General features: G+C 33.4%; 1 protein-coding gene across 2 annotated transcripts in view; it reads left to right on the top strand.

Annotated features, from left to right (window-relative positions):
* DIAPH2 (diaphanous related formin 2) overlaps positions 1-18,124 on the top strand; it is an 890,878-nt gene that overhangs the window by 247,688 nt on the left and 625,066 nt on the right. For both annotated transcript variants that reach the window (XR_012329281.1, XM_073799281.1), the window contains exons 11-14: positions 3,854-3,964; positions 9,299-9,417; positions 11,298-11,414; positions 14,166-14,284. Coding sequence is in view for 1 of the 2 variants with exons in the window: in XM_073799281.1 (XP_073655382.1) it covers positions 3,854-3,964; positions 9,299-9,417; positions 11,298-11,414; positions 14,166-14,284 (466 nt within the window). In the remaining variant the exon portion in view is untranslated. The remainder of the gene's footprint in view (positions 1-3,853; positions 3,965-9,298; positions 9,418-11,297; positions 11,415-14,165; positions 14,285-18,124) is intronic.

Below are 18,124 nucleotides of genomic sequence, written 5' to 3'. Positions count from 1 at the left end.
GACTCTACCTAAAAGAGTCTACCTAAAAGATTCTACCTAAAAGACTAAAAGTCATGAGGCCTGAGTTCAAATCCAATCTTTGTGTTTTATTATTAGCTATACAGTCTTGGGCAAATCATCTAATCTTCCTAGGTTTTCAGTTTCCTTATCTTTAAATGAGGATATCGGACCAGAGTATTTTATGTTCTTTCTAGCTTTCAAATCCCGTAATCCTTTATTTTCTATCTCTGGAGTTGGAGTTTTGTTTTTTGAAAGTAGATTGATTTTTCATTGTAAGAGGACAATATCGTTCAATCATGCTCTTAAAGATTTATATACTTGGAAGTCGAACAATGCCAATTTTGAAAGTTCCACTATTCAGAAATGAGTTTTATACTGCTTTAGAGCTTAGGTTTTAGATATTAGGCCAGAATCCTTTTTAAAGTGTCCAGTGCAGTGCTATTGAGTCAAACTTTCTGCAGTCTCCTATATCCGTGCTGTCCAATATGGGAGCCACTAGCCACATGTGGCTGTTCAACACTTGAACTGTAACTAATGAAACTGAGCAACAGCATTTTAAATTTTATTTAATTATAATGAAGCTAAATTTAAATTGTAGTCAGTGGCTCTGTATTGAACAGCATGCTCATGTGTGTGTGTGTGTGTGTGTGTATGTGATGTGTGTATTTGTGTGCACATCTATGCTGAATAGGGAGTTGAGGGAGTAGGGTGGCAGGAAGTAAAGGAGAGTGAGAGGCCATTGTTTTGGATGATGGGATGCTGTCCATAGGTCACTGTTCAGGATATATATAAAGTGGAATGTAACACATTCCAGAAACCATTTTCTATCTCCCTTTCTCCCTTCCCCCCTCCCTCTCTCCCTCTCTCTTCCTTTTCTTTCTTTCTTTCTTTCTTTTTTTTTTCTTTCTTTCTTTCTTTCTTTCTTTCTTTCTTTCTTTCTTTCTTCCTTTCACATTCCATTATGTATTATGATAACCACTTTATTTTTATTGAGGTATACTTGATAACCATAAGATAACCATTTTATATACTAGACAGCATATTAAAATAATTATATGTTTTTCTAATTAACCTATAGTTTCAAAGTTAGGTATTCCCAATATATTAAACATGATGCACTAGTTAAATTTTATTATCTTACCCATCCTTAAAATATTTTGTTGTGTTAATCTAGGAATGGATTCTATGAGGCATCTGGAATGTGCTGGAAATTATACTGTATTTGGAGTAAAGTGATATGTTTAGAATCATGAATTTCCTCCTTGCTGTGTGACCTTGTATAAGTTATTTATCTGCTTTGAGCCTCAGCTTCATCATCTGTGAAATAAGGATAATAGTAACACTTATCTCATGGTTTTTGTGAGGGTGAGATTAGATGGTGAATTATGTAAAGCTCCTAAGTTGGTAACAAAAACTAATACAATATATTAATGATGATAATAGTTTGGAGGTTTGTATTTAGCTATGAATTCAGAATCCACACAATGGGTATTTCATATTTATAATTAAGTAATAATATACTCTGCCCTATAAACTAATTACATTTTAAAATTTTAACTTTGTAAATAGTGACAATTGGATTGATTTTGTTCCTATCCTCTGAAAAGGGCAGTAATTGTGTAGTAGTATAAAGGAATGGAGATAATTAAGATGAGTTTTTTTGTTTTCCACATTCATACAATGTAAATATTCCTATTAAAGAGCATTGCTTTAGCAGATTATGTTGGAAAATGACATGATAGTATGAATATTCATCTTATGCTATTTGTAAGTAATTAAATATCTTTAAGAATTTGATAAACAGTAAATAGTACATTGATAAACCAGTGCTGTTACCTGTTTAAACTACTGACTTCAAAGTGTGTGCTATTTTTTACTATAGTCAATGGATGTAACTTCTTTTTTTAGCATTTAGTTATATATCATACATTGTGTGTTAAATGAGTATTTAAAAGCATTGCAACATTTATATTATTAAATGTAAAATTATTTTGATGTTACATTCATTAATTTTTTTGGCTTTGACTATTTTTATAATTTCCTGATCCAAATACTTTTATTATATAAAGGTACAATTCCAAGACTCATTAACTTGTTTCTTATGGAAATGTTCTCTTTGCTTGTAGGGTATTAATACAAGCCATTAAGCTAGAATTTCTTCTGGCAAAAACAATCCTAGCAGATGGCAACTTTTCTCTCTATTAATTTTGGATTGGACATGTATTTTGGCTTGTTCGGTCAGGTCAGAGTTGTAACATAACAAGAATCATTCATGCAAATACTGTCATAATATACCTATGGACTCATACAGTATGCAAATTTATATTCCAGCCTACTGAAACTATATGAAGACTTAAACATTTTCTTACTGTAAACAGGAAGGTTAAGTAACCCATTAAGGCATAAGCATCATAATAACTTATCTGATATGACTTTTGAGGTAATGCCAAGTCAATGGCAAATATTTAGTCAGATGTCTAAGTGATTTAGCTTGACATTTGAGCATTCATAAGAATTGGACTGAATTGTTCAATTATCATTTAGATAGCTAGTAATGTTAGAGACAGCCTCAATAATCCCTTTTAATGCATGCAACTTTTGATTTTTGAACCTGGATGTGAGCTAGATAGGCTAATCTCCCCCAAAACAGCTTAAATGCATAAGATAAAGATATAACAATAAAAGCAATATAGCTTTTAATATTTGTCTCTACTTGAAAAAAATCACTATCATAATAACAGGTCTGGATGTGGTCAAGTCAAAATACATTTGAAATATTTTTCTTTTGCTGATGTGTTTTTCCATACTAACTATTGATTTATTTGTGCCCCTTTCTATATATACTTAACATATTTACTAAATCTGGTATTTTACAGTGGTCCCCTTGCAGTCAGCTCTTTGAACACTACTAGACTCATTGCGTACTTTAAAAATAATAAATTTCAGTGTGCAGCTCTTAAACTATTAGCCAATTGCCTTAGACGTGAGCAGCATTTTCCAAAAATGAGGAATAATCTTTGGAACACTTGGCAGTTAGCATTTGGTTGACACTCTCCTAGCTTGCAATTACCGGAAAATAACTCCCTCCTCTTTTATAATAGGGAACCTCAATAACAGAAGAAAACCAAAACCCATTTTCCAGCATCAGTCTAAGTAATGAATCACCTTTACTTGAAAACAAGCTCTTCTATTTACTTTACCATGCAATGCACATTAGTATTTGTGTCATAGTGCCTTCTAGTTGATCTTAATTCACTTGCATTTACTTTTTTATATAGTAAATTAATTCATCTTATTCATATAGTTTGCTACTCTTTATTTTGTGCAAATCTATCCAATAATAGAATGGAGAGAGTGTAACTCAGTGTAATAATATCTCTAAGTTATCACTGTTCCCTGTTTAACATCAGGGTACTTTTATAGCTTTGTTTGAGTTATTTTAGAAAAGTGTTTATAACCATATAGAATTGAGGCCAAGCGCCCTCTGAGGACAGCTGGATATGAAAGATACATTTCATGATCTTTTTAAAGGGCTCTGTATCCACACTGTTGGAACTTGGAGTTTCTCAGAGAAAGTTTAATATTCCTTCATATTGTTTAGCAAAGCATAGCAGTACTTGACCAACCATCATATCTTCGTTAGAATTTCTCTGGACATTAGAAACTCTATTGTTATTTTTTTTGTTTCTACTGTAAAGTCATAATCATTATACTTATATAAACATTTGCATTTCTTGATGTATTTCATAATATATGTATGTATTCCTTTAGTAAATGGAAAAACATTTCTAAATGCATTATTTCTTTAATTTAAAAAAACTTTTTTTTAACAAAGTTTACTTTCTAATTGCAGGTGGCCTGCATGCAGTTTATAAATGCCCTTGTCACATCTCCTTATGAGCTTGATTTTCGAATACATTTAAGGAATGAATTCCTTCGTTCAGGACTAAAAACAATGTTACCAGTAAGTGGAATGTGCACATTTATTATGCTTATGAACTTTAATGTTTTTCTCTCTTTAGACAAAAGTACTTTCAGCAAAGTAAATAAATGTGCCTTGCCGTTTCCTTTTGTAAAGCACTGGACATTTTGTAAGCTTTTTGATATTGCAGTAGTGTTAGTCTCTACATAAAACTGATGATTCGGAATTCAGCTAATGGTATGTCCAGAAGTGATGGCTTTTTTGGTCTTCTTGAAGTCAAAAGGGAACTTTTCTTTGACTTTGAATACTGAGAACATAAAAGACTCCTATTTTTTTGCCATTTCAATTTTTCATTAAAATTTTTTGCTTTCCTCTTTGATAACTTAGATTGATTTCCTTTATATTCAGCATAAGTATGCATAAAATTTTGATTAGTATATTCTAGACACATAACATAAGGATGGTATTCTTGTTATAAATCCGTAGCATCTTTTCTAAAGAAGAACAATTTTATTTCTTAAATTGAGTGTGGATATCTGCACTAATTGTGATACCGTTAAAAACATTTTTGAAATAACGTTATAGACTTGTTCTAAGATAAATGAGCACACTTATTTTATAAATAGAAATACAACTACCATGACTTTATACTTTACTTAGTATGTTAACTAAAGAAGGATTTTGTTCAAGACCATGGCATTTTTAAAGGAGACAAGTAAAATCTCACTAGTTTCTTTATTTAAACTACTTAGACCATACCTGATAAACAAGAAGTAAATGTAGGGGTGGGGAATAAAAGGACTGAGGAAAGAAAAAACAAAATAAAACAAATGTCAATGAGCGTGTATATAAGGTATTCCTAGGGTATTAGAAATAGCAAAATCAGGGGTATTTCCTGGTGAGGGACTAGTGTGTAGCATGCATCTGTAACTTGTCTTCTGATAGTCTTAACTGAAAGTGGTTGAAACTCATCATCATAAAATATACAATTGGGTCTATTGAAACCCATTTTAATAAGATATATGATTGGGTCTGTGAGGTTTTAGAAATTTCTATGTCAATTCCACTTTGAATGGTTCTTTCATCCATGACTTTAAAAAGCAAGGAATTGGTTGCAGTGAATCAAAGCATCATCGTAAGTGACCCGAATAGAGGTTCAATATGCAGTTAACTTAGGCACATTCACTAGTTATAGTGTATGTAACACACATTCTTTTTTTTGTCACAAATCTCTCCTCATGAAAAGTCTGTGGTCTTATGTAGCTAGAGGTAATATTACAGTCCTCATTCTAGTGTGCTTTTGAATTGCCTACTCAGTGTTTCCATCCTTGTCCTCTTGGAGCTGGTCCTCTGTTTCTGGGAGAGTAATCATGTCTTTGGGCACTTGTTGGCCTCAGGGGCTCCTGAAGATCCTCTACTCATTTGCTAATATGCCATGTTTTTCTGCCTTAGTTATTGCTGTCTATTCCAGCTTTCATTTCCCTATGTCTATTTATAATTAAACATTCGTTTTCTACCGTATGCTACTGAATGGCTGGTCAAGAAAACTGTGACTCTCAATTTATTTAAGTCTTCATCTTTTCAGAAAGGGTATGCACAGTAGCTCTTGTCCTTACCTTTTGCACATTTGCCAGGGTGTGCTCATTTCTGCTGGGTTCAGTGGTCTCATGGTATTTTTCCTTTGGTTACATTGACAGCTAAGATTTTGCATCAGTGCTTCTTAGCTACACTTTCGCATTGGCCCTATAGCTGTATATAAAGCCCCTTGCAGTACCCTGTACCTCTTAACTTATGCTTCCAGCTAGATTTTTCTTTAACTATCACATCTCTTCAGTATGCCCTGATTCTTAGATCTCAGGGATCCTTCAGCAAGAGGAAAGTGAGAAGTGTCATGTTTCTGCCTCTTAAAGTTTTGGAATAGAACCTACAAGGATTCTCAATTTCTTTTTCTTCCTGTGACAATGGAGTGAAATATGGCTAAATAGGGCTCTGGTTCTCAAGAAGTTGGGCATGTCCCCCTAAAGAGAGTCTATCTTATTGGGGGTAGGGCAGAGATGTTTGGTTTGAAAGGAAATAATCCTCCCCAGGTATTTCTGATATACAATATGAGAATCAGAATCTAGGCAGATAGACCCTGAGATTAGAGGTCCTTCCCTTAATACCATACATTTCACTACTGTTGCTGTTGTCCTTGTAGTTTTATTATCACAATTTGGAGCAAAAGTCAGAATGGTCATGCTTTAATGTATACTAGATGTACATAACATGTCAACTGCTGTCTAGCTATCTAATTTACTAAATATTTACATTTCAACCACTAGAATTTATAGTAATATCAAACATCTTTTACACATGCATGGGAGCCTAATAATATATTCATAGATGAGTCTTTAATATCCTGGCTTTTATCCTATTTACTCTTATTTTATACATTGTTCTAACAGGAGGAGCTTCCTAATTTTCTGGAATATATCATATTCAAAGCAGCAAATTAGACGTGGCTAGGGCTAATATAAATTGTTGGTACATGGATCAAAAATTATAAATATCTGGAATCATTAGGTGTTGGGGAAGAATAGTTCTTAATAGTTCTTAGTATTTCAGTAATCCATGAGACCATCATTGTAGTAGAGTGAAACTTTTGTTTCATATAATTATTAGAATCCTCAAGAGAAGGACAGTTATTTTAATTACATTCTGTAGAAATTTATTTTCAAAATTTGCCCTGTCTCTATAGATAAATTATGATGTTTAAAGAGAGTTTATATTTCACTTACATGGAAAATTTACTTTTTATAAATTTGCTTTAGTAATTTGGGACAAATGAGTTATTAAACACTATATAGTGATTTTTAAAATAGTATTTTCTCTGTAGTTAACTTACATTGATTTCTTGTGAAGTTTTCTCCATCTGCCTTTTAGTTAGTTAAATAAATTAAGAAAATATTAGATAAGTCAGATATGTGAAGGAACAAGATAGTAAGAAATTGTGTCTGTAGGCAGCAGGCATTCTAAACTTCTTTTAAAAGACCGACAAACCCTTTCTTACTCTTTTGAAGAATCAATTTTGATTGCTTGACTGGTAATCAGTCATGTGCTGGTAATGGACTTTGATTTCCTTTGAAGTACACCATATTATAGAGACTTAATTATATGTTTTAGAGAATCTGCTGAAAATATTCCGTATCTGTACAGCAAATCTGTTTAAAAAATAACTGAAACATATTTACAGTATTTCACGTAATTATTAGTAGTGTAATTCAGTAATTTTATGCCATTCTTCATTTAAAATACAAACTTCAGTGATGCATTTCCCTTTTTTCAATGGGGTATCTGTCACATTTGTGCTATATGAAACTTTTATTAATTCATTAAATGTTTATTTTATCAAAATTTTTGAATATACCTTTCAAGGTTTGACATTTGAATGAAAGGAAGTTTTTTATATATGTGTGTGTATGTAGATATATATATTTTAACGGAGCATTATTAATGAACACTATGAGATATTTCATTTATACATATCTATATTTTTATATTGTGCTGTACATGTTCACATACTATATATCTTATATAAATAATGTGTTGTCCTAATTAAAAACGGAAATAAATATTTAACCAGTTATTTTCACTGAAAATATTTTAATCATGAAGGTTGAGTCCATGTTTTGTAAAGTTCTGATGCTGATTAAATGACAGTATTTAATTAACTTGTTTTTTCTATTTTTCAAACATATTTGAATGTGTTAAAGTCTGATAGTGAACATCTAAGAAAGAATATCTTGTGACATAAGAATAAGGAAAAAATCCATATTATAAAATGTATTAAAGGTTTTTTTTTTTGAGAGATTGAAAGTGTATTCTTATCAGCTCCTTACATTACCCATGAAGTTTTTTTTTTTTTAACATCTTTATTGGAGTATAGTTGCTTTACAATGGTGTGTTAGTTTCTGCTTTATAGCAAAGTGAATCAGCTATACATATACATATGTTCCCATATCTCTTCCCTCTTGCGTCTCCCTCCCTCCCACCCTTCCTATCCCACGTATTAAAGGTTTTTTCTGCAATGACCAGCATATTGGGTGTGTCTGGCTCCTGCTCTTTTCTGAATTGAGTTCAGAAATCACCTGATAATATAACTCACCAATGTTAGATAACTTTAATTCCAATAAATTTCTTCATTCCCTTTCAAAGTGGAAAGTTAGACCTAAAACAGATTATTACTCAAGAGGAAACTAAGTTTAAATACATGTATTTGTTATGTATTTTATATGCGATTATATAGAAACATATTAATATTTTCATATGCTCTGTAGGTAAATTATTATGTATGTGAACGTTAGAAAAAGAACACCTAGAAATTGCATAAATTTGTGTTTGGCTTCAGTAATAGCGGTTGCATCTCCATTTAAAATCGTCCTATTGAACAAAAATAGAAACAAAAAAATGGATCCGAGTTTGTTTAATCGACCTAATTTGAAGTACACCGTGCTTGCATTTCCTTTTAGAGTTCAAGCTCAGCTCTGAACATCCTAGTCTCTCTTTCGGTATCACCCTTGAGCATCCACAGTTGTGATTATCGATTTGGGTTTTGAAAGCGGCAACTTAATGGACACATATTAAAAGATATTCCAGGTGATATATATTAAGCCCAACAATCTCTAGTGTGGCATGCTTCCAAAGATTTTGTTTATACTATGATTTTGAAAATTATCAGAGGTTTGTAATGCATGTGCTTATAATGTATTACAAAAACAGGTCTCTTTGATGCCCAAGTTGGTATTTTGTGATTCGGCTAAGCAAAAATAAAAGGTGGGGGAGGAGGCTAGTTGTGCATCTTGATTAAAAGTCCTGACGCCTTTTTGCTTTAAAATCACAAAATGTCATTTAAAGTAAATTTGTTTTTACAACTTTCCACGCCATACTTGGGACTGTTGTCCTTGAATATATCCTCGCATTTGTTCTTCATTAATACAATTGATCTATATTCGCATTTTTTGCCAGAGGCATATGTGAATATTCTAACTGCATGAGTTCTTTTGCGATCTTTGATTAGTGTGTTTAGTCAAAACGACAGCATTTAATGTGGGTTTGTAGCAATTAGTTTTTTTCCCTTGCGAAAGTGATCGTTAATTTTTTAATGTGAGTCGTCAAAATTTGGAGCATGAAAAGAAATGAGGTGAATGCAATGAGGTTCTTTCATTTTAAAATAGAAAAACAGAGTACGTTTACTTTCTTTCAGGAAACCAAGTGCCTGGGTCAATATTTGAAATTGCTTCTGTGTACGTAGATGAATAATAGTGTCAGGCCTTTATTGCCAAAGTACGGGGTTGTCAAATTGTTATTCGTCTGTTAAGTTTTCTGTTTATATATTAGGATCTGAAAGAAAAAGAGAACGACGAGCTTGATATTCAGCTGAAAGTATTTGATGAGAACAAAGAGGACGACCTAACTGAATTATCACACCGTCTCAATGACATTCGAGCAGAAATGGAATATCCTTTTGACGAACCACAGAAATCATTTTGCATGTACTGTGAAAAAGGGATTTGTGGGTGATTTTGTGAACCATTATTAGAATTCTTGTCTGCCGGCCCAATTTATATCCATTTATTTATATTAGAACTTCACGATGATGCTGTCCTTGAGATTCATGTTGAAGAATTGTCAGACTGTCCTGATGATTTACACAGACTGTATTGAAATCCACACAGTGGCTTGCTGCATTATAGGTTTACTCTGCTCAACGGTCTTGAATAGACAAGAGCCTAAGGCAGTATTCCTCATGGATAAGGATTTTTGGGGGGAAAAGTTCCGTGAGTTCATATGTGACTATAGGTAATATACTTTTTCAGTTTATTAAATGGTACTCCAGTGATTTAGAGATATCATTCAATTCAAATAGATGTCTTATTCTCAATCCAAATATTTTGGTTCCTTAGCGGGGGGAAAAAAGTTTAGATGTGATAGGGTCTGACTATAACAAGGATGCTAGAGTAGAAGCATTTGAGTCAAATACAACTAGCATATAATCTTCCTATGGCAATGATTTTATACAAAATGATTTTAGATCTAAAAGATGGTTGTCATAGCATTGCTGGCCATTTGTTTCACACCCATTAAATTTCTTACTTATGGGTTCTGGGGAAATTGGGAAATACTTCAGAACGAAAATGACCTTTGAGCTGGACTTTTTCTCTATAACGTCTTCTTCCATCTTTCTCCTCACTCTACAGTGCTTTGCTTGCATCTGCCTTATTTATATACACTTCTTTGTGCCTATGAGATGGAGGGCACAAGTGTTTCAACTTTTTCCTCCAATGTTCCTATCAAAGCGTCTTACACATGAGTACTGGATAAGTGCAATGAATAACAATTTTGTTATTATGAGAGATAATTTCTAGTAATTTCTTATTCTTCATCAGTGACTCTAGTCTACAGTGGTCTCCATAATATTAAATGCTTTTTATATCAATTAATAAATATCTTGCTTTATATAAATTTCTCTTCATCAGAAAGCTATTTTTGGATCTATTCCGTAGCCGTCGAAAGGACCTTATGTGACTTTAACACAACACTCTTACATGGGGTCTAAGAAGTAATCCATCATATACTTAATTCTATTTCAGAGAAAACGTTGACATTTCAGGTTATTTTTAAGATGCTGGATTACATCTCCTCTTCTCCTTTTCTTTTCCATCAATTTTTCTAGGTGCTCGCTTTTCTTATAAAAGTGAATCCATTTTTTAAATCTGTTTTCTAGTTTACTAAAAGCATTTAAACTTCTACCACTCTTTTTATATCCTAAGAAAAATATGTTTCAAGTTCCTTATCAAATACTGACATACAAATGAATGCAAACAGTAGTGATTTCATATGTAGTAAGTGTTTCATCTGTATAAAATAAAACTGGTTTTTATGAACTTTTAGCAGCCCACACAATGCTTATTTGCCTTACTATTTTATGTGGGCAGTGAAAAGACAGGAGTATTGGCTTGCATGCATAATATAGGTTCCCATCACAACCACAGGAAGGTCAAGAAAAAAACATTTTCATTAATGGCATTGCTGTTCTAATGGTACCAACTATAAGCTGGAATTTTAAAATATAATGAACAGCTGATCATTTAAACGTTTAATGGTTAAATGGTCTTGGAAATACTCTAAGTCTCTTTCACTTGTTAAAAGATTAAAGTGATCCATAGATTAAATTTCTTTATGGAAATGTTTTAAATACTGGAACATGGAGTTGAAGGTTTAGAAACAGTAATGCAAACAAAATGATATATCAGTGTTTTCAAAACTGAAGCTGCTTTTGTTATGAATGAAACTGTTACCAAGAATCCTTGATTTTTTTCCTTTACTTACTTTCCACTGATATGAATGAAGTGTACCATCTTCTGTATAATATGTTGAAGGACACTGCTGCTGAAAATTACTTATTATCCATTCTACAACATTTTTTGCTCATCAGAAATGATTATTATATCAGGTAAGAGGCTGTTATGAGAGTACAATTTGTATAATTTGAATTGGATTTTAAAGGAAAATTAACAATATAGTGGGGTCTAGACAGTATATGCATATATATATATATATATATATATATATATGTGCATGGAGTATAAGAGTTTGACGACTCTAGATAACATTTTTAAAAAGGTGTCAATCTATTTTTAATTGGGTCAGAAGAATATACTTATAAAAACGGGGTATGCCATTTCAGTAGCAATGAACCCAACAGATTTTACTGACCCTATGATGAATTTTTTTTGTGGCACAGAGTAAGCTCTGAAGAGTCTATGGTAAAACTTTTAAGTCCTCGTACTTTTTTTTTTTTTTTATGTTCAGTCTACCCTATTCTTCTAGGTCTCTCTCTAGCTGGCTGAAGCCATGTGTAAGATCTGAGCCAACGGACTTGATTGGCTCCTCCTGAATTTCTTACCCACAAAAATGTGAGGGATAATAAGATTATGTTATTGTTTTGAGCCACTAAGTTCTGAGATGATTTTATGAAGCAATAAGTGAAAGGAAATGGGAAATATTATTCTGGCAAGCAATATACACAGGTAAACATAAAGTTCACATAGTAAAGGAAAAAGAGAAGAGTGGACATCATAGGACATCTAGCAGTATCTGCCACACTTCCCATGAATTTATATAATGTGGTGGTAGGGACAATAGAATATAGAGATAGTATCACTATATTGTGATGTGGTAAAAGTGCTTTAACTTTAGTGTGCACAGGGTGTGTGGATGTGGATATTTTTTTGAACCTGGTAGCTGAAGGAAGCCCTCCTTCAGAAGTTTAATAATAATAAAAACAGCAATGATAACATTTGCTATTTAGTAAGCATTTTAAGTCCTTTTATATTTTAATAAGACTATTGTTATTCCTCTTGTATAGTATTATCTAAAAATAGGTGTGATCTTATCTAAGAAAGTAATAATACTAATATTTCAGCTTTATACACAGCAATGTAATTCTTCTAAATAAATGAATATAATAATCCATAAAGTCAGAAATTTCAGAGTGTAGTTCTGGGAATATATCTGAAAACCAGAAAATTAGAGAAGGGTTTCCGAATGACTGAAATTATCCATAAGTTGGTGACCATGATCTTATATTTAACTGTTTAAGAGACTCTTAGTTGTTCTTCATACTCTAATATGCATGAAATTCTAGCAACCTAGGTTCTCTGATTTCTCAAACCTTGCTTGATTAAAGGGCAAAGGAAGGCTACCATGGGGTCGGGTACAGTCACAACAAAAATGACAATTCTAAAGTCCATAGAGAACTATTATAGTTCCCTTTATAGTTCAGGCTAGTTGCAGTAACTGATGGGCATCATGATGTTACAGAGACATAGAAAAATGTTTAAAATATGCTGGTTTTTTTTTAAGCAGGAAAGATAGTAATCCAACCAAAATGATTGTTGTTTCCTCAAATAAGTGCTGGCAACTAAAGGGGTACTGTGCCCATGGGTACACAGTTACCTGGGGAAATAATTTGTGTGAAACCATCCATTTCTCAGTAACTTTGAATAAACGAGAAGTTGTTCTAACATGACGTCCTTTTCATCCTGAGAACATCCATGTGAGGTAGATGTGCAACTAGCGCTTTTATTCTACCTATGGATAATTCTTTTATTCTACCTATGGATAATTAATTTGTCCTGAAAGAGAACCATTGTGTTTTCCCTGTTTACCCAGAGTCATTGACTAGATTGATTATAATCCAGTATTGTTTACCCTAGATCTGATGATGACTTGAAAAAGACTCAGATGTGTAATACATATTACTGTTTATTCTTATCCTTGAGATCAGCCCCATGACAAAAGACATATAAGAGCAATTAGAATATGTTTAGCTTTATTTGCAGACTTTTAGTAGGTTGGCTAGTTATCAGCACACTGATTTTAGGGATGTTTATGTCATAGCTTGTCCATAGTAGTATTTCTTTCTGAATTTTCTCTGTTGAATTTATTAGCTGCTGATAAATACTAAATTTTCCCCGAATTTTAATGCAAAAAGTGCCTTTTAACAATTTTTGAAGTATGTAAGTGGTCATTTTTAAGGCCAGAATTACCTTGATAGATTACAGAATTAGGAAATGTTTCAAAACCTTTGACACTTTGAACAAATTGAAGCTATCGCCATGCATATTTAGTGTGTATGCTTCTACAAAATGGATCTTTTAAAATATGTGTATAAATAGATCTTTGGAGTAGTCTGTAACATAAGTGGCTGAGTCCAGTTTTGTAAAAGCTGTTATAGCTATCTTGAGTAAAAGTGTGGCAGTAAATTCATTACATTGTTTGCCATGTAATGCCAAGGTACTCATTCCTTATTGAAATTGAGAACTTGGAGAGGCTTAGAACCATTTCTGTATCCATAGATGTAGAACTAAAGAGTCATTTGTTTTTATTAACTTTAGAAACAATAGCTTAAGTAAGTAGATAAGGTTGATAAGTATCTTTGAACACAAGCATGAATCCCTGCAAACTAGAGTATTAAGTCACTAAGTGTTCACAGCTGATTATATTACAATGGGTTTTGCACTATAACGTTCAGCCCATCTTTAAGCTTAGGCATATTCCTCTAGAGTGAGTGTAATGGCTAGAAAAGAGTTTTTTAGCCTGCTAGAAAATAACCTAGTTTTCTTTATCATGTAGAATCACTTCTTATGAAAATTGATTTGTATATGTAGAAAAGGTATTCAAGATTACTTCTCTTTTGCAGGCCACAGTATTACAAAATAGTTGAGGAGTGTGTTTCACAGATAGTGCTGCACTGCAGTGGTATGGACCCAGATTTCAAGTACAGACAAAGATTAGACATTGATTTCACTCATCTGATAGGTATGTGATATAATCCTCAATGTCATTTGATTTTGTTTTACTCTCTTCTGTCTAATAGACACTTTTTAAGTGTAGCTCTCTCACTAAACTTCCTCTATTAATATCTGGTAAGTCATTGTATCTGTGGGTACTCATTTGCTATAATTATTAATTATGATGATCACGAGAGTTCTGCCTCTGTGATTGGAGATACTAATCTGTTTGTTAAGTTTCAACACTCTTGAATTCAGTTTAAAGTCAATGCTGAACTAAAAACATTATATTAGGGGTGAATGCCTTGCTTTTTAGAAACATGACTCTGAAATGCATTGATTCAATTTATGCTGGTACATTTGTGGTTTTGTAGAAATCACGTGAACAGCAGGGTCTAATTAGTAATGCTATGTTATTAGTGTTCAGGTCTGAGAAAGGAAATACAGGTTGGTTTCAGTAACTTAAGACCTCTTAATTCTATTAAAGTAGATCATTTTATATTTTCATAGAGCTTAGAGCTGGGAAAGAATTTGAGATGATCATGTTCATCTACTTGGATTGTTGTGGAAATGACCTTATATTATCTGAGACTGGTAGCTAGCTACACTTTCTGGAACAGTCTCTGAAGGATGATGTGAAACTTCTCTTGTGAAATATACTACGCCATATGACCTTAGAGTTAAGCAGTTTTATTTATACCTAATCGAAATCACTATTGCTACGATTCAAGCATGAACTCATTTGTCTTTGTCTTTAAAGGTAGGAAACAACAGCTGTTGAATGCCAGTTATATGTTATTCTTCACTCCATAGCCCAGGGAAGGCTCACAGTAATATTCAAAGATGAATTCCTTGTTATTTATCATGTATTATTCTCATCTGATTGTGAAACTAATGCTCACTTATCATAGGCAATCTGGAGACTTATGTAAGTGACAAAATAAACCACCAATTACACTTTTCAAGCTCAGTACATTTCACCATTACTCACTGTTCAGCTCAGTACGTCTTGTTATCTCCATCTTCATCACTCTCTCTCTTGCTCTCACTCTATCTCCCTCCCTCCTGTATTCCTCTTCTATATATCTATATGCTGATTTTTTATGGAGCATTATATTATTAGAATTTTTCAATATTAACCTTCAAAATGTGACTTTGAATGTCTATATAATATTCCATTTTATACAATGTCATAATCATCTTGACCAGTCCTTTCTTATTGTACATACAGATTGTTTTCAGGTTTTTATAATTATAAATGAATTTACTGTGAACATCCTTTATATAAATATTTGGCTTCTTCTCAATATTTCCTTAGGATTGATTCCCCTGAGGGTGTGAACTTTGAAAGGCCAAATGCTTTTCAGAAAGCTTGTGCCAATGTACCCTGCCCCTGCAATTAACGTGAATGTTGGCCTCACTGCATATTTTTCCCTGAGCTTAATAAAGTCAGTAGCTTATTTCATATTTGTTGAGAGAGTTATAAGGGACTGTTTCCAAATACGTGCATTGGCTTATAATCTATTGTGGACCATAGTTGGTGCATATATGCTACTGTTGATTTTGGCTAGCTCATTCAGTGTTCAGTGGATATTTGTTTTGGGTACTGTGTGCCAGGTACTTAGGATTGTGTACCGTTAATCAAGAGCACTGGGGTGGGAAGACATGAGGGGATCAGGTGAGAGGGGGTAGTCAGTACCAAAAACCCATTATGACCTCATCCACGTATCATCTCTGTGATTGTGAACAAATCATTTAACTTGTCTAGGCTTCAGTTTCCTCAACTCTAAATTCAGATAAGTCAAATATATGTGTGGTCCTTAATATTTTATGCTCAGATGTCTTGAGTAGCTGATGAAGGCTATGAACCTTTCATTAGAACACACACACACACACACACACACACACACACACAGATATTAGCTGGTGCTTGAAGAACTTCTAGGAAATCAGTGGATCTCTTAAAAGAAAGATCATCTGGACTTGAGGAGCATAGAGTCTCTTCTGATTTCACAGGTCTGTGAGTCTAGTACTTTTTTAATATAAATCAGATCATATCCTGACCTAAATTTCTTCAATGCCTTCCCATTGAAATTTCTATTTTTTTAACATTTTTATTGGAGTGTAATTACTTTACAATGTTGTGTTAGTTTCAGCTGTATAACAAAGTGAATCAGCTATACATATACATATATCCCCATATCCTCTCCCTCTTGTGCCTCCCTCCCACACTCCCTATCCCACCCCTCTAGGTGGTCACAAAGCACCAAGCTGATCTCCCTGTGCGATGCGGCTGATTCCCACTATCTGTTTTACATTTGGTAGTGTGTATATGTCAATGCTACTCTCTCACTTCGTCCCAGCTTAACCTCTCTCACTTCATCGCCCTCCCCATGTGCTCAACTTATTCTCTACCTCTGGGTCTTGATTCCTATCCTGCCCCTAGGTTCGTCAGAACCTTTTTTTTTTTTTTTTTTTTTTAGATTCCATATATATGTGTTAGCATATGGTATTTATTTTTCTCTTTCTGACTTACTTCACTCTGTATGACAAACTCTAGCTAGGTCCATCCACCTCACTACAAATAACTCAATTTCGTTTCTTTTTATGGCTGAGTAATATGCCATTGTATATATGTTTCACATCTTCTTTATCCATTCATCTGTTGATGGACACTTAGGTTGCTTCCATGATCTGGCTATTGTAAATAGTGCTGCAATGAACATTGTGGTACATGACTCTTTTTGAATTATGGTTTTCTCAGGGCATATGCCCAGTAATGGGATTACTGGGTCATATGGTAGTTTTATTTTTTGTTTTTTAAGGAACCTCCATACTCTTCTCCATACTGGCTGTATCAATTTACATTTCCACCAACAGTGCAAGATGGTTCCCTTTTCTCCACAACCTCTCCAGCATTTATTTTTTGTAGATTTTTTGAGGATGGCCATTCTGACTGGTGTGAGGTGATATCTCATAGTAGTTTTGATTTGCATTTCTCTAATGATTAGTGATGTTGAGCATCCTTTCATGTGTTTGTTGGAAATCTGTATATCTTCTTTAGAGAAATGTAAGTTTGGGTCTTCTGCCCATTTTTGGATTGGGTTGTTTGTTTTTTTGATACTGAGCTGCATGAGCTGCTTGTATATTTTGGAAATTAATCCTTTGTCAGTTGCTTCATTTGCAAATATTTTCTCCCATTCTGGGGGTTGTCTTGTGGTCTTGTTTATGGTTTCCTTTGCTGTGCAAAAGCTTTTAAGTTTCATTAGGTCCCATTTGTTTTTATTTCCATTCCTCTAGGAGGTGGGTCACAAAGGGTCTTACTATGATTTATGTCATAGAGTGTTCAGCCTATGTTTTCCTCTAAGAGTCGTATAGTGTCTGGCCTTACATTTAAGTCTTTAATCCATTTTGAGTTTATTTTTGTGTATGGTGTTAGGGAGTGTTCTAGTATCATTCTTTTACATGTAGCTGTCCAGTTTTCCCAGCACCACTTATTGAAGAGGCTGTCTTTTCTCCATTGTACGTTCTTGCCTCTTATCAATGATAAGGTGATCATATATGTGTGGGTTTATCTCTGGGCTTTCTATCCTGTTCCATTGAGCTATATTTCTCTTTTTGTGCCAATATCATACTGCCTTGATTACTGTAGCTTTGTAGTATAGTCTGAAGTCAGGGAGCCTAATTTCTCCAGCTCCATTTTTCTTTCTCAAGATTCCTTAGGCTATTCAGGGTCTTTTGTGTTTCCATGCAAATTGTGAAATTTTTTGTTCTAGTTCTGTGAAAAATGCCATTGGTAGTTTGATACGGATTGCATTGAATCACTGGATTGCTTTGGGTAGTAGAGTCATTTTCACAATGTTGATTC

This window comes from Tursiops truncatus, chromosome X (genome assembly GCF_011762595.2).
Source record: "Tursiops truncatus isolate mTurTru1 chromosome X, mTurTru1.mat.Y, whole genome shotgun sequence".
Taxonomy (NCBI): Eukaryota; Metazoa; Chordata; class Mammalia; order Artiodactyla; family Delphinidae; genus Tursiops; species Tursiops truncatus.
This window is presented reverse-complemented; position numbering and strand designations above follow the sequence as displayed.